General features: G+C 43.7%; 2 protein-coding genes across 9 annotated transcripts; one reads left to right on the top strand and one right to left on the bottom strand.

Moving 5' to 3' along the window:
- Positions 1-734: 734 nt before the first annotated feature.
- Positions 735-12,637, top strand: LOC109905045 (histone deacetylase 3). Of its 5 annotated transcripts, none has more exons than XM_020502182.2 (15): positions 735-1,006; positions 3,779-3,861; positions 4,094-4,236; positions 4,833-4,933; positions 5,089-5,145; positions 5,260-5,315; positions 5,421-5,554; positions 7,403-7,483; positions 7,822-7,895; positions 7,988-8,052; positions 8,329-8,418; positions 8,562-8,620; positions 8,694-8,773; positions 8,906-9,063; positions 11,678-12,637. In XM_020502182.2, the coding sequence occupies exons 2-15, from the start codon at positions 3,839-3,841 to the stop codon at positions 11,745-11,747; spliced, it is 1,191 nt and encodes a 396-aa protein (XP_020357771.1). In that variant the 5' UTR covers positions 735-1,006; positions 3,779-3,838; the 3' UTR covers positions 11,748-12,637. The 5 variants fall into 5 exon arrangements, with proteins under 5 accessions (XP_020357771.1, XP_020357768.1, XP_031645709.1 ...); XM_020502179.2 differs by lacking the exon at positions 735-1,006 and adding an exon at positions 2,888-3,287 and having other exon boundaries at positions 4,852-4,933; XM_031789849.1 differs by lacking the exon at positions 735-1,006 and adding an exon at positions 2,916-2,958 and having other exon boundaries at positions 4,852-4,933.
- On the bottom strand, positions 12,466-24,904 carry LOC109905044 (myotilin). Of its 4 annotated transcripts, none has more exons than XM_031789848.1 (11): positions 24,708-24,904; positions 19,784-20,598; positions 19,516-19,663; positions 17,265-17,357; positions 16,737-16,916; positions 16,308-16,345; positions 15,479-15,611; positions 14,819-15,026; positions 14,559-14,724; positions 14,190-14,323; positions 12,466-13,190 (listed from the first exon to the last, which is right to left on the bottom strand). In XM_031789848.1, exons 2-11 carry the CDS (start codon positions 20,446-20,448, stop codon positions 13,078-13,080), a joined length of 1,878 nt encoding a protein of 625 aa, XP_031645708.1. In that variant the 5' UTR covers positions 20,449-20,598; positions 24,708-24,904; the 3' UTR covers positions 12,466-13,077. The 4 variants fall into 4 exon arrangements, with proteins under 4 accessions (XP_031645708.1, XP_031645707.1, XP_020357767.1 ...); XM_031789847.1 differs by having other exon boundaries at positions 17,265-17,360; positions 24,708-24,902; XM_020502178.2 differs by lacking the exon at positions 16,737-16,916 and having other exon boundaries at positions 24,708-24,896.
- Positions 24,905-25,242: the final 338 nt, after the last annotated feature.

Here is a 25,242-nt window from a genome sequence, read left to right as displayed (position 1 = left end):
TTTGTCCAAAACTGATGTACAGTAGATAAACTAATCCATGCTTTGTCACTTCTTGATTAGACTACTGCAATGCTCTACTCTCTGGATACCCAGATAAAGCACTACATAAACTTCAGTTAGTGCTAAACCAGGCTGCTAGAACCTTGACTAGAACCCCAAAATGTTATCACATTACTCCAGTGCTAGCCTCTCTACACTGGTTTCCTGTTAAGGCGAGGGCTGATTTCAAGGTTTTACTGCTAACCTACAAAGCATTACATGGGCTTGCTACTACCTACCTCTCCAATTTGGTCCTGTTGCACATACCTACACGTACGCTACGGTCACAAGACTCAGGCCTCCTTATTGTCCCTGGAATTTCTAAGTAAACAGCTGGAGGCAGAGCTTTCTCCTACAGATCTACATTTTTATGGAACGGTCTGCTAATACATGTGAGAGACGTACATACGGTCTTGATTTTTAAGTCTTTACTGAATACTCATCTCTTCAGTAGGTCCTATGATTGAGTGTAGTCTGGCCCAGGGGTGCAAAGGTAAACGGCAAGGTACTTGAGCAACAAACCGGGGCCACAGTGTCCCCCGACCCAACCCTGTCTCCCGACCCAACCCTGTCTCAGCCTTCAGTATCTATGCTGCAATAGTTTATGTGCCGGGGGGCTAGGGTCAGTCTGTTATATCTGGTGTAATTCTCCTGTCTTATCTGGTGTCCTGTGTGAATTTAAGCATGATCCCTCTAATTCTCTCACTCTCCCTTTCTTTCTCCTCTCCCGGAGGATCTGAACCTCAGGACTACCTGGCCTGATGACTCCTGGCTGCCCCCATTCCACCTGCTGGTGCTGCAGCTCCAGTTCAACTGTTCTGCCTGCGGCTATGGAACCCTGACCTGTTTCACCAGACGGGATACCTTGTACCTGACCTGCTGTTTTCGACTCTCTCTCTCTACCGCACCTGCTGTTTCGACCTCTGAATGCTCAGCTATGATAAACCAACTGACATTTACTCCTGAGGTACTGACCTGTTGCACCCTCTACAACCCCTGTGATTATTATTTGACCCTGCTGGTCATCTATGAACGTTTGAACATCTTGAAGAACAATCTGGCCTTTAATGGCCATGTACTCTTATAATCTCCACCCGGCACAGCCAGAAGAGGACTGGCCACCCCTCTGCCTGGTTCCTCTCTAGGTTTCTTCCTAGGTTCCTGCCTTTCTAGGGAGTTTTTCCTAGCCACTATGCTTCTACATTGCTTGCTGTTTGTAGTTTTAGGCTGGGTTTCTGTATAGCACTCTGTGACATCTGCTGATGTAAAAAGGGCTTTATAAATACATTTGATTGGTTGATTTGGCTCCCTTGAGGCGCAGAGGTCTAAGGCATCTCAGTGCTAGAGGCGTCACTACAGACACCCTGATTTGAATCCAGGCTGTATCACAACCGGCCGTGATTGGGAATCCCATAGGGCGGCGTACAATTGGCACGTCGTCCGGGTTTGGCTGGTGTAGGCTGTCATCTTAAATAAGAATTTGTTCTTAAGGATTAGCCCCTTTTTTTTAAAAATATCCTAAAATGACATACCTGAATCTAACTGCCTGTAGCTCAGTCCCTGAAGCAAGGATATGCATATTATTGGTACCATTTGAAAGGAAACACTTTGAAGTTTGTGGAAATGTGAAATGAATGTAGGAGAATATAACACATTAGATAAAAGATATAATATAATAAAAGATGTACCATCATCTTTGAAATGCAAGAGAAAGGGCATAATGTAATATTCCAGCCCAGGCGCAATTTAGATTTTGGCCACTAGATGGCAGCAGTGTATGTGCAAAGTTTTAGACTGATCCAATGAACCATTGCGTTTCTGTTCAAAATATTGTATTAAGACTGCCCAAATGTGCCTAATTGGTTTATTAATACATGTTTAAGTTCACTCTCCTCAAACAATAGCATGGTAGTCTTTCACTGTAATAGTTACTGTAAATTGGACAGTGCAGTTAGATTAACAAGAATTAAAGCTTTCCGCCATATGTCTATTTAATAAAAAAATAAAAAAATAAAAACTTTATTTAACTAGGCAAGTCAGTTAAAACCTCTACAGGATTGGTGGGTTCCCCCCTTGAGGTTGAGCTAACGTAGGCTAATGCGATTAGCATGAGGTTGTAAGTAACAAGAACATTCCCCAGGACATTCCCCAGAACGAATTGCAAAAATCGCTGAAGTTGGAGACTTTTATCTCCCTCACCAACTTTAAACATCTGCTATCTGAGCAGCTAACTGGTCGCTGCAGCTGTACATAGTCCATCGGTAAATAGCCCACCCAATTTACCTACCTCATCCCCATACTGTTTTTATTTATTTACTTTTCTGCTCTTTTGCACACCAGTATCTCTACCTGCACATGACCATCTGATCATTTATCACTCCAGTGTTAATCTGCAAAATTGTAATTATTCGCCTACCTCCTCATGCCTTTTGCACACAATGTATATAGACTCTTTAAAATATTTTTTCGACTGTGTTATTGACTTGTTTATTGTTTACTCCATGTGTAACTCTGTGTTGTTGTCTGTTCACACTGCTATGCTTTATCTTGGCCAGGTCGCAGTTGTAAATGAGAACTTGTTCTCAACTAGCCTAACTGGCTAAATAAAGGTTATATTCTTTGTTACAAAAATACAATTCCACCAATCCAAAGAATGCATTGGTGGGCGCTAGGACAGCCCGCCATACCGCTTTGTGGTCAACGACTCCCATTGTTAGGGCGGATATTCACCCGATTAGCCACCAATCACCCCATTAAAAAGGTGGAAACATTTTTACCAATCACACCATTCAAACTCCCGGGAAAGGTTTTGGGGTTGGCTTCTATGACGAACATGCGCACTCAGTCTTAGTTAAAATCACCATTGAAAATGTCGCTTATCACACAGTACAATGTGTGGTTCTGAATCACTATTCAAAGGTAACGCGTACCACACACGTGGCGTGTGGGCTACCACATTCACCATATGAATTGTGTGATTGGTAAAATGTTTCCACCTTTTTAATGGGGTGATAGGTGGTAAATCGGGTACACCATCCATAATCTTTGGTACTGTCTTTGCCCGCCCACTTCGCTTGTCGCTGGACAATGACGTACGTTTTACTCGCTGTTTACAATGGCGACCACTTTCTAAATGAAGGAAAGATACATTTACAGTAGCGAACCGTAGAAAAACCAAGAAGTCTCGTTTGCAATGTCCAACAGAACAGCATATTTTTATGATCCGGATGTGGGGAACTTTCATTATGGTAAGATTAATTTTGGTTACAAAAGGCACGAAGCAGATTAGCATGTTAAGAAGCCGGCTAGCTAACTATTTAAATTGTTGTTATTTAGCAGACACTCGTATCCAGAGCGATTTACAGAAGTAATTAGAGTTAAGTGCTCAATGGCATATTAACAGATTTTTCAGTTAGTCAACTCTGGGATTCGAACCAACGACCTTTCGGTAACTGGCCCAACGCTCTTAACCACCTACTGTTTCCTCTTCAGTTTGTGATTAGCTAGATAGCTAACGTTGGTATTAGATTCTTATTTCTGCTAGCAATCGGGTGAATTGATCTCGCTAACGTTACTAGCTATTAGTCGTGTGTTTGCAAGAGTTTCTTTATTCTACAGCTATTTAGCTGGCATGTTATGAATGATAGCATCACGCAGAAGAACCACAGAGAAATCCGGACATTGATAACTGCGTATGAGATGACAACACACTGACACATGTTTTCCTTTCCTTATCAAGGTGCTGGTCACCCTATGAAACCCCATCGTCTCTCGCTGACGCACAGCCTTGTTTTGCACTATGGCCTCTACAAAAAGATGCAGGTAAGTCCTGCTGATGATCAACATGCTGAGAAGGCTGGAGATGTAATCATTAGTCCAAACAGTTTTGCAACTAAAACAAGGGTTTATATTGGTCCCTCCCTGTTTAAGTCTGTTTGCTTCATTTAAGAAACGTTTTGCAACAGAATCAGCGAAATGAATACACCCCGATTAAACCAGACAAGTTCATGTCCTTCTTGACACCATGTTAATTTGACTGGTCCATGTTCCCCAGGTTTTTAAACCATACAAAGCCTCACAACATGACATGTGCCGATTCCACTCAGAAGATTACATCGACTTTCTGCAGAAGGTCAGCCCCAACAATATGCAGGGTTTCACAAAGAGTCTCAACACCTTTAATGTTGGGGATGACTGGTAAGAATGTCTTATCTTCTATAATGTATTACATTACTGCCTGGCGTATATTTGGATTCATAAGATATTTTGTGCTTAATATATATTTGTCAAAGTGCAGAATGTTCTTTTCAAAAATGTTTTACCCCCTTTTCGTGGTATCCAATTGTCTCATCGCTACAACTCCCGTACGGGCTCAGGAGAGACGAAGGTTGAAAGCCATGCGTCCTCCGAAACCCAACCAAGCCGCACTGCTACTTAACATAACGCTCATCCAACCCGGAACCATCCGCACCAATGTGTCGGAGGAAACACCATGCACCTGGTTAGTGTGCACTGCGCCTGGCCCGCCACAGGAGTCGCTAGTGCACGATGAGACAAGGATATCCCTACCGACCAAATCCTCCCTAACCCAGATGACACTAGGTCAATTGTGCGTCGCCCCATAGACCTCCCGGCTCGAACCCAGAGTCTCTGGCGGCACAGCTAGCACTGCGATGCAGTGTCCTAGATCACTGCACCACCCAGGAGGCCCTGCAGGATGTTCTTTTGACTCATGTAATATTATGATCAGTGTAATGTGCAGCTGTTGATCTATCTATGTGGCCTGTATAAAGGTAAGGTGTCCTCTGTCAGCCCTGTATTCCCAGGCCTGTTTGAGTTCTGCTCCAGGTATACAGGAGCATCTCTACAGGGAGCGACACAGCTAAACCACAAGGTATGCCCCCCCCCAGCAGTCAGCTTATTTTCTGTTAAATGTATTCTATTTACGGATCGGACATATTTATTAAGACCCATTCAGCAATTTATACAGCCAGGTAAATTGTTGACCAGATTTATATTTGATCAATGATCGGGACCATTGCTTTGCAGATATGTGACATCGCCATCAACTGGGCCGGGGGTCTTCATCATGCTAAGAAATTTGAGGTAAGAATTATGCAACATTTGTTTCTTTGTCAAGACAATTTATTTCTACGGCCTCTGGTCACCTGCTTATGTACAGCTCTTTGATATCATGATTTCATTTGTTTTGGTTTTCAGGCCTCTGGATTTTGCTATGTGAATGACATTGTCATCAGTATACTGGAGCTTCTGAAGTAAGAGCAAAGCACCCCTACAGTCTTTTATTATGTTTTTGTCCAATTCGGGGTTCACGTCCCGCTAAGGATCTCTAACAACTAATAATGTAAATGTCCCTTTAGGTACCACCCGCGTGTGTTGTACATAGACATTGACATTCACCATGGTGATGGGGTGCAGGAAGCCTTCTACCTGACTGATCGGGTCATGACTGTATCCTTCCACAAGTACGGGAACTACTTCTTTCCAGGGACAGGTAAGACAAGCCATATGAGTATCTGTTAAAACCAGAAATACAGATACAGTTGAGACAGAGAGATTGAAAAACAGCTTCTACAGTGGGGGAAAAAAGTATTGAGTCAGCCACCAATTGTGCAAGTTCTCCCTCTTAAAAAGATGACAGAGGCCTGTAATTTTCATCGTAGGTACACTTCAACTATGACAGACAAAATTTGAGAAAAAAATCCAGAAAATCACATTGTAGGATTTTTAATTAATTAATTTGCAAATTATGGTGGAAAATAAGTATTTGGTCACCTACAAACAAGCAAGATTTCTGACTCTCACAGACCTCTAACTTCTTCTTTAAGAGGCTCCTCTGTTCTCCACTTGTTACCTGTATTAATGGCACCTGTTTGAACTTGTTATCAGTATAAAAGACACCGGTCCACAACCTCATACAGTCACACTCCAAACTCCACTATGGCCAAGACCAAAGAGCTGTCAAAGGACACCAGAAACAAAATTGTAGACCTGCACCAGGCTGGGAAGACTGAATCTGCAATAGGTAAGCAGCTTGGTTTGAAGAAATCAACTGTGGGAGCAATTAGGAAATGGAAGACATACAAGACCACTGATAATCCCCCTTGATCTGGGGCTCCACGCAAGATCTCACCCCGTGGGTTCAAAACGATCACAAGAACGGTGAGCAAAAATCCCAGAACCACACGGGGGGACCTAGTGAATGACCTGCAGAGAGCTGGGACCAAAGTAACAAAGCCTACCATCAGTAATGCACACTACGCCGCCAGGGACTCAAATCCTGCAGTGCCAGACGTGTCCCCCTGCTTAATCAGTACATGTCCAGGCCCGTCTGAAGTTTGCTAGAGAGCATTTGGATGATCCAGAAGAAGATTGGGAGAATGTCAACTCGCCGTGTTTGGAGGACAAAGAATGCTGAGTTGCATCCAAAGAACACCATACCTACTGTGACGCATGGGGGTTGAAACATCATGCTTTGGGGCTGTTTTTCTGCAAAGGGACCAGGACGACTGATCCGTGTAAAGGAAAGAATGAATGGGGCCATGTATCGTGAGATTTTGAGTGAAAACCTCCTTCCATCAGCAAGGGCATTGAAGATGAAACGTGGCTGGGTCTTTCAGCATGACAATGATCCCAAACACACCGCCCGGGCAACGAAGGAGTGGCTTCGTAAGAAGCATTTCAAGGTCCTGGAGTGGCCTAGCCATACTTTTTTTTTTTCATTTTGTCTGTCATGGTTGAAGTGTACCTATGATGAAAATTACAGGCCTCTCCCATCTTTTTAAGAGGGAGAACTTGCACAATTGGTGGCTGACTCAATACTTTTTCCCCCCACTGTATCTCAAGGCCACCAGACTGCTAAACAGCCATTACTAACTCAGAGACTGCTGCCTACATTGAGACCCAATGACTGGACACTTTAATAAATGGATCATTAGTCACTTTAAACAATGCCACTTTAAATAATGCCACTTTAATCATGTTTACATATCTTACATTGCTCATATCACATGTGTATACTGTATTTTATACCATCTATTGCACCTTGCCTATGCCGCTCCGCCATCGCTCATCCATATACTTATATGTACATATTCTCATTCACCCCTTTAGATTTGTGTGTATTAGGTAGTTGTTGGGGAATTGTTAGATTACTTGTTAGATATTACTGCGCTGTCTGAACTAGACACATTAACATCTGCTAACCATGTGTATGTGACCAATAAAATTTGATTTGAGTTTGTCTTAATGACTAAATGATTGAATATCTCTATGGTACAATAGAGGTTGTCTTAATGAGCTTATTATTTGTTAAACAAATCTTGTCTGTTTTGTCCCATAGGTGACATGTATGAGGTAGGGGCTGAGAGTGGCCGGTACTATTGCCTGAACGTACCTCTCCGGGATGGGATCGATGACCAGAGTGAGTAGTGTCCTTCCTGGATCTCCCACTCAGGCTGGCTCTCTGGCGCTCCACTCTGATAATGCTATTAGACTGAGGCCATTGAGATGTCTCTGGGGAGTGCTATTATCAGATGTTATGCTCCCTGACTGTTAGTTTACCTGCACTCTAAACTATTTACATCTATCTGATGGCTGTTACAGTTCAGAAGGTCTGATAGTATGCAGGATAATATCCAACAATACGTTTCCTTATGTTTGATAGGGGTTCAATTATATCACTTTGTCAATATCTAAAATGATTGAAAGGATGAATTCTCTTCCATGTGTCCAATATCTTAACATATCACTTTGTTTTAGGCTACAGGCAACTCTTTCAGCCAGTCATCAAGCAAGTGGTGGACTTCTACCAGCCAACCTGTATCGTTCTTCAGGTGATAATTTGGCAGCCAGAGATCATCGGTGGTATTTTGCATGAATTGTGGTATTGAGGATGGGACTCACATGCACCTTTTGTCATTGACAGTGTGGGGCTGACTCTCTGGGCTGTGACAGATTAGGGTGCTTCAACCTCAGTATACGAGGCCATGGGTAGGTGTATTGCTCAATAAATAATACATTATAACCCTCACCAACACTTACATCAGTATTAAATTGCCTTTGAATACAGCTTTATGGGTAAGTGTCTTAATAGAGATAAGGATACATGTTTGGAGGATGGAATTCAATGTACTCTATGAGGATGTACTGCCACCTGTTGGTAGGAGAGCAAATTTAAGGGATTATAGAGAAATTGGTACAGGATTTGGTTAACACAGGAGTCAGGTTATGGTAAACTGTCTCACCCAGGGTATATGCTTTCTATAGGGAGTGTGTGGAGTTTGTGAAGAGCTTCAGGATTCCCCTGCTGGTACTGGGAGGAGGAGGGTACACAGTACGCAACGTGGCCAGATGCTGGTGAGGGCTCATTTCTCTCAGTGCTGTAACTGGACTATAGTGGGGCGATTAGGTGACAGTTGTTTTTGATGGAGACCAAGAGAACATTCTCACAGTGTATATGGAACCACTTAAGAATGAACTCTGTTGCTCTTCTATTCCAGGACCTATGAGACCTCCCTCCTGGTTGATGAGCCAATTAGTGATGAGCTGCCCTATAGCGGTAAGCGAGCAAGCCTAAGCTCTTCTGCCACAGTTTTTTTCCATTTGCTAATTTTCTCTCCTCACCCCTCCAGAGTACTTTGAGTATTTTGCCCCAGACTTCACACTCCACCCAGATGTCAGCACCAGGATAGAGAACCAGAACTCCCGACAGGTCAGTTTGAGGACATACAGCATGCGGTCCTCCCTCTCTCTTTCTGAACCACAGTCTACATACTGTTTTAACAATTCAAACAGAATTCTCTCCATGGTGTAAGTCATTTATCTCCATCTTGTGCTTGTTTAGTACCTGGAGCAGATCCGTTCGACGGTCTTTGAGAACTTGAAGATGTTGAACCATTCCCCCAGTGTCCAGATCCACGACGTGCCCTCGGACATCCTGAGCTACGAGCGCACTGATGAGGGAGACCCAGATGAGAGGGGTTCAGAGGACAACTATTCCAGGTCAACACACTCTGCCTTATGTGACGCTAGAGCTGGGTGATATGGTGGGGGGGGAATACATATCGCAATAAATGTACATTTTTTGCGCTAACAAAAGAATATGCAATAAATTATTTTTGATAGGCGTTATGAACAAAGTCCAATTGTGATAAATATAACTTTTATGCAATAAATAACTTTTTTTTTTTTTTAGAGAAAGTTACTTGGCATTAGCGGCAGGGCTCTAGTCAAAATAATAAATTCCAGTGCCAGGTAAGAGAACTGAGATGGTAGCCTATGATTCAGGAAGTACGTTTTATTTTTTTATAAAAAATAAAAAATCTAAACAATACAGGAAATGCATGATTGATGTGCAACCTGTCAAAATATGATCTAGATTTGATTTATGACACTTCAGAGAATTTGCTAAATCTTTGTGCATATTGACAATATTATTCACCACCTGAGGAAGTGGGAACTCAAAACACTAGATTGCTAACTCTAAATACTAGCGGGAATGTGATGAAAATCACAAATCATTCTCTCTACAATTATTCTGACATTTCACATTCTTAAAACAAAGTGGTGATCCTAACTGACCTAAGACAGGGAATTTTTACTAGGATTAAATATCAGGAATTGTGAAAAATTGAGTTTAAATGTATTTGGCTAAGGTATATGTCAACTTCCGACTTCAACTGTAGCGAGGGTCAGTCGACGAGAGCATACAGGTTGCAGTGGGGCTTTGGTGACAATATAGATGGCACTGTGATAGACTGTATCCAGTTTGCTGAGTAGAGTGTTGGAGGCTATTTTGTAAATGACATCGCCAAAGTCGAGGATCGGTATGATAGTCAGTTTTACGAGGGTATGTTTGGCAGCATGAGTAGAGGCTTTGTTTGAGAAATAGGAAGCCGATTCTAGATTTAATTTTTGGATTGGAGATGCTTAATACGATTCTGGAAGGAGAGTTTACAGTCTAACCAGACACCTAGGTATTTGGCGTTGTCCACATTTTCTAAGCCAGAACCGTCCAGAGTAGTGATGCTAGTTGGGCGGGGGGTGCGGACAGCGATCGGTTGAAGAGCATGCACTTAGTTTTACTAGCATTTAAGAGCAGTTGGAGGCCACGGAAGGAGTGTTGTATGGCACAGTGTCCAAAGAGGGGCCAGATGTATACAGAATGATGTCGTCTGCATAGATGTGAATCAAGGAATCACCCGCAGCAAGAGCGACATCGTTTAGATATACAGATAAGATATGCCCGAAAATTGAACCCTGTGGTACCCCCATAGAGACTGCCAGAGGTCCGGACTACAGGCCCTCCGATTTGACACACTGAACTCTATCTGAGAAGTAGTTAGTGAACCAGGCGAGGCAGTCATTTGAGAAACCAAGGCTATTGAGTCTGCCGATAAGAATACGGTGATTGACAGAGTCGAAAGCCTTGGCCAGGTCGATGAAGACTGCTGCACAGTACTGTCTTTTATCGATGGTGGTTATGATATCGTTTAGTACCTTGAGCGTGGCTGAGGTGCAGCCGTGACCAGCTCGGAAACCAGGTTGCACAGCGGGATTCAAAATGGTCAGTGATCTGTTTGTTCACTTGGCTTTTGAAGACTTTAGAAAGGCAGGGCAGGATGGATATAGGTCTGTAACAGTTTGGGTCTAGAGTGTCACCCCCTTTTGAAGAGGGGAATGACCGCGGCAGCTTTCCAATCTTTAGGAATCTCCGACGATACGAGAGGTTGAACAGACTAGTAATAGGGGTTGCAACAATGGCGTCGGATAATTTTAGGAAGAGCGTCCAGATTGTCTTGCCCAGCTGATTTGTAGGCCTATTCACTGCAAATTACTCTCTGCGAGCACGTCAAAACCACAGCCCATTACACTAGTCTACTGCGGTTCTAAAGGGGTGTCATGAACTCTATATCAAGAGGTGAGAAAAAATTATACAGAAAGCTGTGACTTTCCTCTCTGTAGCTAGAACAGTAGTTGCTTAAATGTTTCCCACAATAGCAGTTTGAGCAACAGTCATTTTCTTAATTTTTTATTTAACTAGGCAAGTCAGTTGAGAACAAATTCTAATTTACAATGATGGCCTACATGCCCTACATATGCTTCTCAGAATGCATCTCTCCCTCCTTGGTGTCACAGTGAGGGAAGGGAGTGGCTCGCTCACACAGCAGCGAAACAGGGACAGGCAGATACTTTCATAGCAGGAATCAACATAATGCAAAGCCCATTACAGTTGACCAAGTATTTGTTTTAGAACAATCTACAGGAGTGTTGTGTAGCAACATGCCTCGGTAAGTGGAAGTCATGTCATTTGTTTTATCGTCCCAGCTCTGTGACACACACAGGAGCATATGTTCTATTATACATGTAATGGAATCAATAGGACCAGTTTAAGGACGGGATTCAATCTGATTGCAGATTTCGACAATGCGCCATTTTTAAAGTTGATTTCTGATTGAGCCAACAAATGCAGCATTTACCATGGATGTGGTGTCTGCGCGCACATTGCCGGCAACACGATTGGATTGAATCCCAGCCTTAGTGTATATCGTATGTGTGAACAACTGACATTGGTATGGTGTGTGATAGTCTGGAACTAAATAGCTTGTCTTTACAGGCCAGAGGCAGCCAATGAGTTCTACGATGGTGACCATGACAACGACAAGGAGAGCGATGTGGAGATTTGAACGCTCAGATGTCAGACTTTTCCCCTCTGGTCGCTCATGATATTTTTGGGAAACCATCAAGGCTGCAGTCAGTTGACCAAACTTCTTTTCCCCAACAAATGGACTATTCAATGTCCATACTATACTCAGAGACCACCATTTATTCCTTTTTTTTTTTACTATGTCTATCATTGAGTATGTAGAGGACATTGTCAAGCACTTAAAATGCTATTCCTCACATTTCGTAAACAGGTGTAGACTAACAGTGAAATGCTTACTTACACAGTGAGTAATGATAACAGCTATATACACAGGATACCCGTACCCAGTTGATGTGCAGGGGTACGAGGTAGATATGTACATGTGAATAGGAAACAGGATAAACAGCAGTGAGTCAAAAAACATTCTGATTCACCAGAAGACAGCCTAGAGGGGCCCAATACAGCCAGATTAACAGAGGGAATGATTGTGTATGAAACATCTGGGCCTTATTCACCAGCACAGGATAAAGAGGAAGATACTTCCCCTTGGTCCAAAGGGCGTCGACTTCCTGTGGTTGCTAGGTGAGGCTTATATTTACCAGTTTTCACTTCACACACTGGGATCAGAGGTCGGTCATCTGAATAACAAGTTAAAATGTTTTGATCTTTTTTTTCATAAAATAGGAAAACTGCATGGCTACAATGCTTCCAATCTATAAATACTCAATTTGATATTTAGAAAGTGAAATGAGACCACCTGTGTTGTAAAAACTTTATTACGCATTCATTCACATACATAAGACTTAAATGTTTTTCTATGGTCAGAATCAGACAGAGGTCGTACATTTGGGTGTGAAGGCAACCGTTTACATTTCAGAATTGTCCAATAAATACTTTATACATTAAAATAATGTTACCTTTTTAAAACCAGAAAGAGTCTCACTTGAAGCAGCAGTCATAAATGCTGCTTTTTGTAAAGGAACTTCAAAAGGGTTAGATATCTGGAGACAATACATGATTCATTCTTGAACTAGAACAGCAAACCACAGAGACAGCATTTGACAAAGGTCTGTGCTCAGGCCAGGTAAGATTCACCATACTAGAGGATGATGTTGAGAACCATCTAACCAGCCCACCCTAAAAAAAACAACAGAAGGGCTCGAACTAAAGTGCATTTGACAAATGCGGGGACTGGTGAGGTGTCCTGATTGAGACTGAGGCACTGTGGGTATATCTGCTTCCTCAAAACTTTGATTAATTTCCTCCCCCAGGCACAGACAACATGACCGTCTCAGTGGACAGACTGACAGACCAGTATAAAGTGGAGCAGAGGGGTACAACAGGTTATTATACTGCTGGTTTAGTGTCGTCTAAAGCTCCTCACTCTCGTACAGGGGGGGGTCCGGAAACAGGATGGGGAGATGGCGGAGTAGGGGGACTTTAAAATGCTTGCCTGTAGGGGGGGCAGGCTTGTTGGTGCGAGCTGCAGAGACAGAATGAAATAAAACGGTCAGGATATATTCAGAATAGAACCCTTGAACCTCTAATGCAATAAGAGGAAGTGTGTTTGAGCCAGGTAATAAAACATTTAAATAAAGCCGGTCATTGTCATAAATGTTACCAACCTATTATTTGAAACAATCTGAGAAATGGTTGGATCTCCTAATCCACAGGAGGAATGTGTTGCTATCCTAAGAGAGTTTCCTAAAATAACAGCTTATATAAGAGATGTATTAAGCCCCAGCTCCAGGTTCAACCCTTGGGGTTCGAAAGACAAGCTTTCCTTCTGGTCAGTAGAGTGCACGGCCAAATGTTACTGCACAGTTGAAGCCTGATTATTACAGCGCTGAGACAATTATATGAGCAAAGTCGTCAGTTTTTCCATTTAGTAAGCCCGAGTGGACAGAGCAAAATACGCACTCTCACCTGATCCATTACAGACTTGACGACTTCAGCGAGCTAGGCTGAATGGAGGTTCACCTCATGGCCGCTCTCGGTCCGCGTAACAGATGGCATGTTATGTGATCAAGGGGAAATACAATAGCCAGCCAGGCCCGCATTTCCCTAGTAATAATATATCTACTATGGGTTTCTAATTCAGCCTTTACAACCTGCGCTGCCATGGCAACCATTTGCGGGACAAGGGATACATTCCTGGGAATTACCCTCCATTTACATTGGAGAAACGCAAACTAGAAAGAGGCCCCTCTGCTTCATTCTAACAGGAGAAAGTGCTACGAATATTGAATAACAGAACATTTCCCCCTGCTGCTACAGTACATAAGTTATTCTACAACACTGGTAGTTCATGTAGCTGGTAGCTGTGTAGGGCCACAGGGGGTTGATGGCCAAAGCCTTTGTGGTGTTTATGAGGTGAATTCTGAACAGCTACCATGGACAAGGAACAGCCAATTTACCTCCGAACTGAACAGTAGTCTGTGCTTAACTTCAAACCACACACAAATGCACAAGGTCCACTTACTTCCTACATCCAGTCTGGCATTGCAGGTGGACATGCCGGCCTCATTGATGGCAGACAGGGTGTACCAGCCTGCATCAGATTTGACTAGCCTCTCAATGAGCAGGCATTGACTTCCTGTGCTGTCCTGGTACAGGCTGGGGAACAAACATCAGGCCTGGGTTAACCTCTTATGGAATCAATAGAACCTCTCACTTTCAGCTAAGAGGTTCACGTTACCTAGCAAAGCTATATCAGCTAATTAGCACATGTACACTTCAGATATATTCTACTCAGCTAAGGGATGGAAATTACAATCTCTACTGTGAGTATTTCTCCTTCTAAAAAGGTATACAAACACCCTGAAAGTGATGGAATATAAGTTCCACCCACCTCATTCTGGTGGGGTCAATGCGTAGCATGTCTTTGTCTTTCTTCCAGAAGAGCTTTGGTGGAGGGGAGGCAGCCACCTTCGACTCTAACCTCACTGTGTCCCCCTCCAAGGCACGAGAGTTCAGCATCTTCTGGACGAAGGTAGGGGGACGAAGCACCTCCTGGGCTGGAGAGGTGAGAGGGGTTGGGGTGAAGGTGGAGCAGTGTCAGCAATGCTAAGCGATGGGAAATTATTTGACAGTAGTCAAAACAGCCCTTACCGATAACCTCCAGTTTCATGGAGAAGCGGTTCTCCCCGGCGCGGTTCCTGGCAATACACTCGTAGACTCCGGCGTGATGCACCGTCACGATCTCAATGATGAAGGAGTGCATGCCCTTCTCACACACCAGCATCTTGTGGTAGTCGTCTGGACGGATGGCTTTACCATCCAGGTACCAGGTCACGTCTGGTGTGGGCAGACCCCCCACCTGAAGGCACAGACAGAGGTGTATTCATTAGGGAAAAAACTGACAAACAGGGAGGGACAACCTGAAATGCCCAATAAGAAAATAAATTGCTACGGTGTGTGCTAATGAATAGGACCCTGGGAGAGTGTGGACTGTAGTGTGGACTACTAGGGGGTCATGAGGGGGCGTAGTGCAAGGGCCCAGAGTGGGGGGTGATAGGGAGTATAGCGCAGCTTTTACAACCTGGTTATTCTAGTCACAGGGGCTATTGGGTTTCATGTTGTCACTAGAGGCTTTCATTACACTTGAATAAAAGTGTTGCATGAGTCAGTGTCATAGTTCAACAAGGTCTTTACAGAAGATACCTCAGAAATAAGTTCCTACATAGGAAATGGATCCCAGCTATAAATGTTGAATGAGTCCAGTTATCAACATGCATTACTAAACTGATTAGAGCGTATCCAGTTCTGTACCTTGAATTGGATCCTACAGAACCTGCCCTCCTCCACCGTGAGGTCCTGGGGGACCTGGATGAAGCGTGGAGCATAGCACTTCTCCTGGATGGCTGAGCCCTCGTTGACATCAGTACCGGAGTGGTGTTTGCCCCTTGAAAAAAATAAGAAAAAGCGAGAGAGAATGAAAGAGCGAGAAAGCAAAAGGAGAGAGGATAGGAACAAAGGTGCTTTCATTCATAACTGTTCTGATGGCTGAATGAGTTCTCATGCAGACAACAGAGCTCACTCATCTTTTCAGCTTCAGAGAGCTAATTGAACTAATGAATTGTGCTGCATCACCATTCATGCTGAACCGTACAGAAAACCCCATAACATTGACAAGCAAATTAACAAGTCCATCCATGGATCCTAAACCAACTCACTTCAAGCAGCACAGCATGTGCCCTTTACATACAGTTTATCATCATTGGAAGACAAGGCAATCCCAGTGAGGAAGCCACACAGACATGTCAGCACGCTCAGTACATGGTCTATAATTGTCCTCGTTACGGCATGGCCAGGGGGGAACCGGAGCCCGTGGTAGACGGTGGAAACGGCACAAACACACTGCAGTGCCAGGAAACCCAACCCGGATCAGACAACCTGCCTCCCAATCCCAGACCTCAAGCCTCATTCACACATCTTCATCCTCACGTGGAGCACTGCGCCCCTCTTTCTGGCCTCCTCTCATCACCTACTGCTTCATTATGTGATGCAGTACACATTCCATAGCAGCAAATCTGTATACCAGTATGTAATGTACTATGAAATATTGCACATGCTTTTGCTATCCGTTGGTAAAAGGTACCATATTCCTCCGGTGTTACGTCCCTCTGGTGATTCTGGCTGCAAGAGAAGACAGAGAGATTTGGGAATTAAAAGTATGCAATGCACCCATCTGTGTGTAAAACCATTCCTATACTGTTTACAGGCTGCGATTCATCTCTGCCGCTAAACTAGCCAACACTAAAGTTGACCCACAAAGGTTGTCTAGGTTCAAGGCTGCACCTTCTCCTGAAATGCATTACTTTGAAACAACCTTTTTGAATAACCAGAGACTTGCTAATCTTTCTAAGTACATGACACTATGCCTAGGACAATGGGGATGGTTGGATGTAGAGGGCTATACCTGTGGTGTGGGCACGTGTATTTTACTGTGTGTGTGTGTGGTGGTCTATTCCCAGCATCCTACACTACAAATCCCTGGGAAAATGCTGCTTTGGCACACAATCTTCACCCCTGCTATTTCTAGCTGCATTCTTTGAAGAGCGCTGTGGATTGGCTGTAGACTTATCTCCTGTGACTGAAGAGGACAACAGAACCAGAGGCCAGGCCCATTGTGTGAGGAGGACTCAGGGGTGATGGACAGTGACAGGGGACTAGTCACACACACGGTACAGGGAACATCCCGTCTAACCTAAAACCCACATACTATTAGTAACGACGGCTCCCAGCCTGACAAACTATTATCAGAACATCTGGAAACATACAGTAGCATGGCAAAATATGTATCCTTAAAATATACAATGACTTGAGCTAAGTGAACTAGTGTATTGAGGAAAAGTGTACTTTTTATGCCTGTGATGTGGTTGTCTCACCTAGCTATCTTAAGATGAATGCACTAAGTCTCTCTGGATAACAGCGTCTGCTAAATGACTCAAATATCAAATGTAAATGTCTAAGTGCAGGTACCTCCCTAAATAACTTTCCTACAAACCAAATGGGCTGTACTGGATGATGTAGAAGTGATATGCGTAGATTATACCTGGTCGGGTTGTGAGTCAGAGGAATTCTCAAAGACAGAGGCAGCGTTATCTGGACCCAGCAACCTCCGAGCCATGCGCTCCTCATAGGACAGCTTCTGTCAAGAGACAGACAGGAAACCAGCCACTGTTCAGTCAGTATACTGCAAAATGCCAGTAAGTCCCAATTTGTTAATTGGAAGCAAATGGTGGAAACTCCACCACTGAAATCTTTCTACCTATTAAGATGCTTCAGATCTGCAAAAAATGGAAGGGGTAGGGAGTGAATTGGGACCAGCTGTGCCAGTAAATCTGTCCATAGAGCAGCCTCCAATGTTATTGGGTCTATTTCAACACAACAGCTACCTTGTGTTGATCATATTATACTGGTCCACTAAGCCCCTGGGATTCCACTGAAGCCTTCATTCATTGGAAGTTGGTTTCTAATGAAGAATGAAACTGGCATCAAGGATATTGTGTCCTTGACATGAATTACATTAATACAGGAAGGCTACAAGGGAATGATAAATGACTAAATCCATATTTTTCTCTTGCATAATTGCCAGGGCCACATTGTGGTATTAAATGGTCTGATGTACGCTGATATGGGTTCAAATCAAATAGGAACCACACATTCATGTACAGCATTCATACGGTAGTGGAATAAACAAACACTTATTTAATGTGGTTTGGTAATAAACTAACATTTAGAGTGTAGTATCTGTCTTGACTCACATATTTTACATTTCCCTATCCACATACAAGTCCTAAGTTGACACCTACTCATTCCAGGGTTTCTTTATTTTTTACTATTTTCTACATTGTAGAATAATAGTGAAGACATCAAAACTATGAAATAACACATATGGAATCATGTAGTAACCAAAAAAAAAAGTTAAAGAAATCCAAATATATTTTATATTCTTCAAAAGAAAACCACCCTTTGCCTTGACAGCTTCGCACACTCTTGGTATTTTCTCAACCAGCATTCACGAGGAATGCTTTTCCAACCATCTTGAAGGAGTTCCCACATATGCGGAGCACTTGTTGGCTGCTTTTCCTTCACCGAGGTCCAACTCATCCCAAATCATCTCAATTGGGTTGTGGAGACCAGGTCATCTGATACAGCACTCCATCACTCTCTTTCTTGGTCAAATAGCCCTTACACAGCCTGGAGGTGTTTTGGTTCATTGTCCTGTTGAAAAACAAATTATAGTCCCACTAAGCCCAAACCAGATGGGATGGCGTATCACTGCAGAATGCTGTGGTATCCATGCTGGTCAAGTGTGCCTTGAATTCTAAATAACTCACCAACAGTGTCACCAATAAAGACACCCCACCACCATGCATCACGGTGGGAACCACACATGCGGAGATCATATGTTCACCTACTCTGCGTCACAAAGTCACGCCAGTTGGAACCAAAAATCTCAAATTTGGACTCATGAGACCACAGGACAGAATTCCACCGGTCTAATGTCAATTGCTCATGTTTCTTGGCCCAAGCAAGTCTTCTTATTGGTGTTCTTTAATCCTCTGAACAGTTGATGTTGAGATGTGTCAGTTACTTTAACTCTGAAGCATTTCTTTGGGCTGCAATTTCTAAGGCTGGTAACTCTAATGAACTTATCCTCTGTAGCAGAGGTAACTCTGGGTATTTCTTTCCTGTGATGGTCCTCATGAGAGCCAGTTTCATCATAGCGCTTGATGGTGTTTGCGATTGCACTTGAACTTCAAAGTTCTTGAAATGTTCCGTTTTAACTGAGCTTCATGTCTTAAATTAATGATGGAATAAAGTTTCTCTCTGCTTATTTGAACTGTTCTTGCCATAATATGGACTTGGTCTTTTACCAAACAGGGCTATCTTCTGTATAACACCCCTACCTTGTCACAACTCAACTGATCGGCTCAAACACATTAAAGAAATTCCACAAATGAACTTTTAACAAGGCATGCCTGTTAATTGAAATGCATTCCAGGTGACTACCTCGTGAAGCTGGTTGAGAGAATGCCAAGTGTGCAAAGCTGCCATCAAGGCAAAGGGTGGCTACTTTGAAGAATCTCAAATATAAAATATATTTTGATTACTACCTGATTCCATATGTGTTATTTCATAGTTTTGATGTCTTCACTATTATTCTACAATGTAGAAAATAGTAAAAATAAAGAAACCCATGAATGAGTAAGTATGTCCAAACTTGACTGATACTGTATATCCACACAAAAACAATTTTCCTCCCCACTGACACCAGGTCAGTTTGTTAAAAGGGATACCTGGCTGTTTTGCCTACGGGCCTCTTTGGTACGCAGATTCTTCTCCAGATCCTGGATCAGGGCGTCCTTGGAGCCCTGGATATCGTCATCCGTGTTGCGGGACCCTGACCTAGGAACAGGAGCCTTCTTCAGGGGGGGCTTGGGAAGGCTGGGGAGGGAACGAGAACAGGATAGCCAGAAGGCAACCATTAACACTAAAAACGTAATGCTATTACATACTAGTAATATTTAGACGTTTTATTTACTGTTCAAAAATATAGAAACTCACATGTTTGGGGTCCCTCTGTAGCTAGGAGGCAGAGACACACATGAGGGAGGAGGAAAGGGGGGCTGTGGCATGGAAACCGGGGGCGGAGAGTGGGGAAACTGACTCATAGGCAGGCTCTGTGTAGGGAGAGACAGTCCCTGTCCCATGTGCAGGGAGGCATCAAACCTGGGCTTAGGCAGAGGGTTGGGGGGGTTGGGGGAGAGAGCTGGGGATAGAGGCTGAGGAATAGACATGGGAGCAGGCTTGTAATGTGGGGTGGACTGAGAGGGCAGGACAGAGCAGAGGAAGGCAGCTGGAGAAGACTTGGGCTTGGGCTCAGGTGGGGCTGGGACACTGGCATAGGCCCTGGGGGTGAGGGTGATAGTGGAGCGCATGGGGGCGCAAGAGGGGGACATGGACTGGGCAGCGGAGGGAGGAGGATCACGAGGGAACACCGTCAGCTGTGAGGATGCAGGGGTGGAAATGGGGAAGCTCAGATTGGAAGAGGAAGGAGAGGCCTTGCTGCTGTTCCCGCTGGGCTGAGGCAGAGCCTGGGCGACATTGTAGCTGGTGGCCTGAAAGGCTGGCTGAGACTGGATGAACTGGCGTGGCCGAGCATAGTTGAAGGCACTGGGGGCAAAAAGGCTGGGGGAGAAGGTGGGCAGGTCAGCCACACTGCTGCTCATGCTACTGCCTCCAAAGTCTCTTGAGTTCTGGAAGCTGGGCTTGCTGGGAGTGAACAGTTTGGGGGTTGTTTTTTTGGTTCTGCAGGCTTTATGTGACCTCTGACCTGTGGATACCCTCTTCACTCACACTGCAGCTCTGAATCTGGACACCTGAATGGGAAAACACTTTGGTAACTTCATCTGCATTACTCAAGTTAACTGGACAAGTGGTGACCAAAGAAGCAACATTCCTTCCTACAATAAAATTGTTACACCAGTACCCACCCATGCACAGCCTTCTTAAAAAGGTGGAAAGTCCATTTTCAGTTGCTCTTTTTTGCATAGTAATAGTTCATCTGTGTGCAATTCCTTTTGTCTTGCCTTACACACGTAAAATAAACAATTCTTGAACACAAACAGTGTCCACATGACCTTGAAGAGAAGTGGACACATGTTGCTGTATGTTTCTAATAACGTGTGAGTGGCTAAATCAGGAGGCTGACATTAGCTGGCAGGTGCAGCTCAGCTAACTCCGACACCCGGGCCCATGTGACGAGCATTGTGGGTAAGAGCAGAGCAGGCTACACTGTCGCCAACGATCATCAACAGAATCACGCAGGGTCTAGAAACAACACAACTTATTTCTACTCAATGCTAAAGGTCATTCAGAAAGAAATGATCAAACCAAGATGATTATCTGTGGTTTAGAATAAGGAGTTGTCTCCTCTACACATGATTTACTCTGTAATCGCTCCAACTCAATACAGCCCTGCTCTTTAGTGTCAAGCCTTATATTCAGTATACATTCCCTCGATCTCTGACAGATGGAGAGCAGCAGCACACCACACAAGCTGATGTCTCTCTCCATTATGTAACGGGCCAGGGTACTTTGGGAACAGTGGAATGGTATGACCTGTGATCCAGAGGAGACCGAGAGATGCCATTGGAGTGCTCTTGGTCCTCTCCCTGGAATGCAGCCAGTTTTCCTTTTGTGGAAATCTGGCAGGCCACTCAAGAGTATTTCACTACACTCGCAATAACATCTGCTAACCATGTGCATGTGACCAATACAATTTGATTAGATTTTTTTTTTGATTTTTTTTATTTCACCTTTATTTAACCAGGTAGGCTAGTTGAGAACAAGTTCTCATTTGCAACTGCGACCTGGCCAAGATAAAGCATAGCAGTGTGAGCAGACAACAAAGAGTTACACATGGAGTAAACAATTAACAAGTCAATAACACAGTAGAAACCAAAGGGGGAGTCTATATACAATGTGTGCAAAAGGCATGAGGAGGTAGGCAAATAATTAAAATTTTGCAGATTAACACTGGAGTGATGAATGATCAGATGGTCATGTACAGGTAGAGATATTGGTGTGCAAAAGAGCAGAAAAGTAAATAAATAAAAACAGTATGGGGATGAGGTAGGTGAAAAAGGGTGGGCTATTTACCAATAGACTATGTACAGCTGCAGCGATCGGTTAGCTGCTCAGATAGCTGATGTTTGAAGTTGGTGAGGGATATAAAAGTCTCCAGCTTCAGCGATTTTTGCAATTCGTTCCAGTCACAGGCAGCAGAGTACTGGAACGAAAGGCGGCCAAATGAGGTGTTGGCTTTAGGGATGATCAGTGAGATACACCTGCTCGAGCGCGTGCTACGGATGGGTGTTGCCATCGTGACCAGTGAGCCGAGATAAGGCGGAGCTTTACCTAGCATGGACTTGTAGATGACCTGGAGCCAGTGGGTCTGGCGACGAATATGTAGCGAGGGCCAGCCGACTAGAGCATACAAGTCGCAGTGGTGGGTGGTATAAGGTGCTTTAGTGACGAAACGGATGGCACTGTGATAGACTGCATCCAGTTTGCTGAGTAGAGTGTTGGAAGCCATTTTGTAGATGACATCGCCGAAGTCGAGGATCGGTAGGATAGTCAGTTTTACTAGGGTAAGCTTGGCGGCGTGAGTGAAGGAGGCTTTGTTGCGGAATAGAAAGCCGACTCTTGATTTGATTTTCGATTGGAGATGTTTGATATGAGTCTGGAAGGAGAGTTTGCAGTCTAGCCAGACACCTAGGTACTTATAGACGTCCACATATTCTAGGTCGGAACCATCCAGGGTGGTGATGCTAGTCGGGCATGCGGGTGCAGGCAGCGACCGGTTGAAAAGCATGCATTTGGTTTTACTAGCGTTTAAGAGCAGTTGGAGGCCACGGAAGGAGTGTTGTATGGCATTGAAGCTTGTTTGGAGGTTAGATAGCACAGTGTCCAAAGACGGGCCGAAGGTATATAGAATGGTGTCGTCTGCGTAGAGGTGGATCAGGGAGTCGCCCGCAGCAAGAGCAACATCATTGATATACACAGAGAAAAGAGTCGGCCCGAGAATTGAACCCTGTGGCACCCCCATAGAGACTGCCAGAGGACCAGACAGCATGCCCTCCGATTTGACGCACTGAACTCTGTCTGCAAAGTAATTGGTGAACCAGGCAAGGCAGTCATCCGAAAAACCGAGGCTCCTGAGTCTGCCGATAAGAATATGGTGATTGACAGAGTCGAAAGCCTTGGCAAGGTCGATGAAGACGGCTGCACAGTACTGTCTTTTATCGATGGCGGTTATGATATCGTTGAGTACCTTGAGTGTGGCTGAGGTGCACCCATGACCGGCTCGGAAACCAGATTGCACAGCGGAGAAGGTGCGGTGGGATTCGAGATGGTCAGTGACCTGTTTGTTGACTTGGCTTTCGAAGACCTTAGATAGGCAGGGCAGGATGGATATAGGTCTGTATCAGTTTGGGTCCAGGGTGTCTCCCCCTTTGAAGAGGGGGATGACTGCGGCAGCTTTCCAATCCTTGGGGATCTCAGACGATATGAAAGAGAGGTTGAACAGGCTGGTAATAGGGGTTGCGACAATGGTGGCAGATAGTTTCAGAAATAGAGGGTCCAGATTGTCAAGCCCAGCTGATTTGTACGGGTCCAGGTTTTGCAGCTCTTTCAGAACATCTGCTATCTGGATTTGGTTAAAGGAGAACCTGGAGAGGCTTGGGCGAGGAGCTGCGGGGGGTGGCGGCCGACAATCTTTCCATTTTGAAGGAAATCAATAAAAGTAAATAGTGAGTGTTTTTGTTGATTCCATTGATGCAAGCCATTATTCAAAGACATATTGTCCTATTAAGCAGAACAGGTAGAGAGCCCAATGGAGAAGAGTGGACTGTTTTTTTACATAATTTTTTTAAACAAGTGGGCATAAGCAAAACTAATCACAGTAGTTTCAAATAGTCTGCTCTCAGAATCTTAGGAAAATTATAGTCTATTTTGGGACTTATACCTTAGCGAACCACATCACTGACAGAAAGTACCATTTTTTAATAAACCAGGGGGTATAAAGGGGTCCGGTCCCTGCCTAGTCAAACAAACAGGCATTAGAGAATACTGTAGCTATTAGGCAATTCCACAGTAACAGAATGATGCCAACTCAGATGTTTCACTTTAAAATGTCAAACAAAAAACAAGGACTGCGAAGTTAAACAAACCACACAACTCTATGCACAAGGACTACTGTTAACAACTTCCACTTAAAATGTCATTAAAGCCCATTTACTTGAACAGTGTAACATTTGGTAACAGAATGACAATTCCTGCTTTTTCTGTCATCATTCTGTTACCAAACTTTGCATCTGCACTGTTCAAGTAAATGGGATTTTGTCAAATGTGAGTGTCAGCATCCTTCTGTTACCATGGATTTTCCGTATTGTTAAACTACCTCAAATACCATGCCCTAAAGATAAATCACACATTCACTACAGAGCAGCACCAACACACAGGCATCCCAATTCTAATATTTTTTTCCTACTAATTGGTCTTTTGACCAATCACATCAGTTATTTTACATCAGATCTTTTTCAGAGCTGATGCTATAGATCAAAAGACCAATTAATGTAAAAAAGACCAGAATTGGGCTGCCTGTGTGCATGCAGCCAACGTTTCTTGAACTCTTTGGTATGCACAATTAAATGATAGTAATCCAAGTTGCCTATAGAGTGACCTCACTTTGACATGACACTTAATAAATTAAACACTTTAATCACTGGTATGATATGCAGACGAACGTCAACACTAACATGGACAGATCATTTCCATTTACTTACTCAGAACACGACCACACAAGGTTTTATTTAGACTACACATTTATACATTTCAACTGATTATAGAAAAACATAAATCAATTACAAACGTGTATAATAAATTGCACCTGTGACAAATTAATCAAACAATGCATTAAGCTTACCTGGATAAATGTTCCTAGATTAAATATCGTATGCTATTTCAACTTCAATAAAGGCACCGCAGAGGAGAGTTAAATGTTTGTGATAAGAGTTGGAGTGCAACAGGTCCGTAGTAACTTGTGTACACCCACATCGGGTATGCAGAATGACGTGCGCGCCGACTCACAGGTGATTTCAGAGCGCGGCTGTAATGCGACCCCTGACCTGCATTTATTTGTATTTACATGTCACAGTCGCCCACATTCGTTGTGCCTTTAGCATACACACAAGCCTTTATAATCTCCTATTTAATAACATGGTATAAACTTATAAACATGTTTTTTAAGGACAAATAGGCTAAATAATAATAATCCCCTCCCTGTTATTATAATCAGATGATAAACCATCTTCAAACCAAACTATCAGCGCTGTAAGTAATACCTATCTTAATCAAGTCCTAATTAATGAATGTACACAGAGAATTCGATCATACAATGTTTAAAACTGTTGCAGCCTACCAGCAACTTCAAACAAGGCAATAGCCCACTCTTGTGGCAG

Source organism: Oncorhynchus kisutch, linkage group LG15, assembly GCF_002021735.2.
Source record: "Oncorhynchus kisutch isolate 150728-3 linkage group LG15, Okis_V2, whole genome shotgun sequence".
Taxonomy (NCBI): Eukaryota; Metazoa; Chordata; class Actinopteri; order Salmoniformes; family Salmonidae; genus Oncorhynchus; species Oncorhynchus kisutch.
This window is presented reverse-complemented; position numbering and strand designations above follow the sequence as displayed.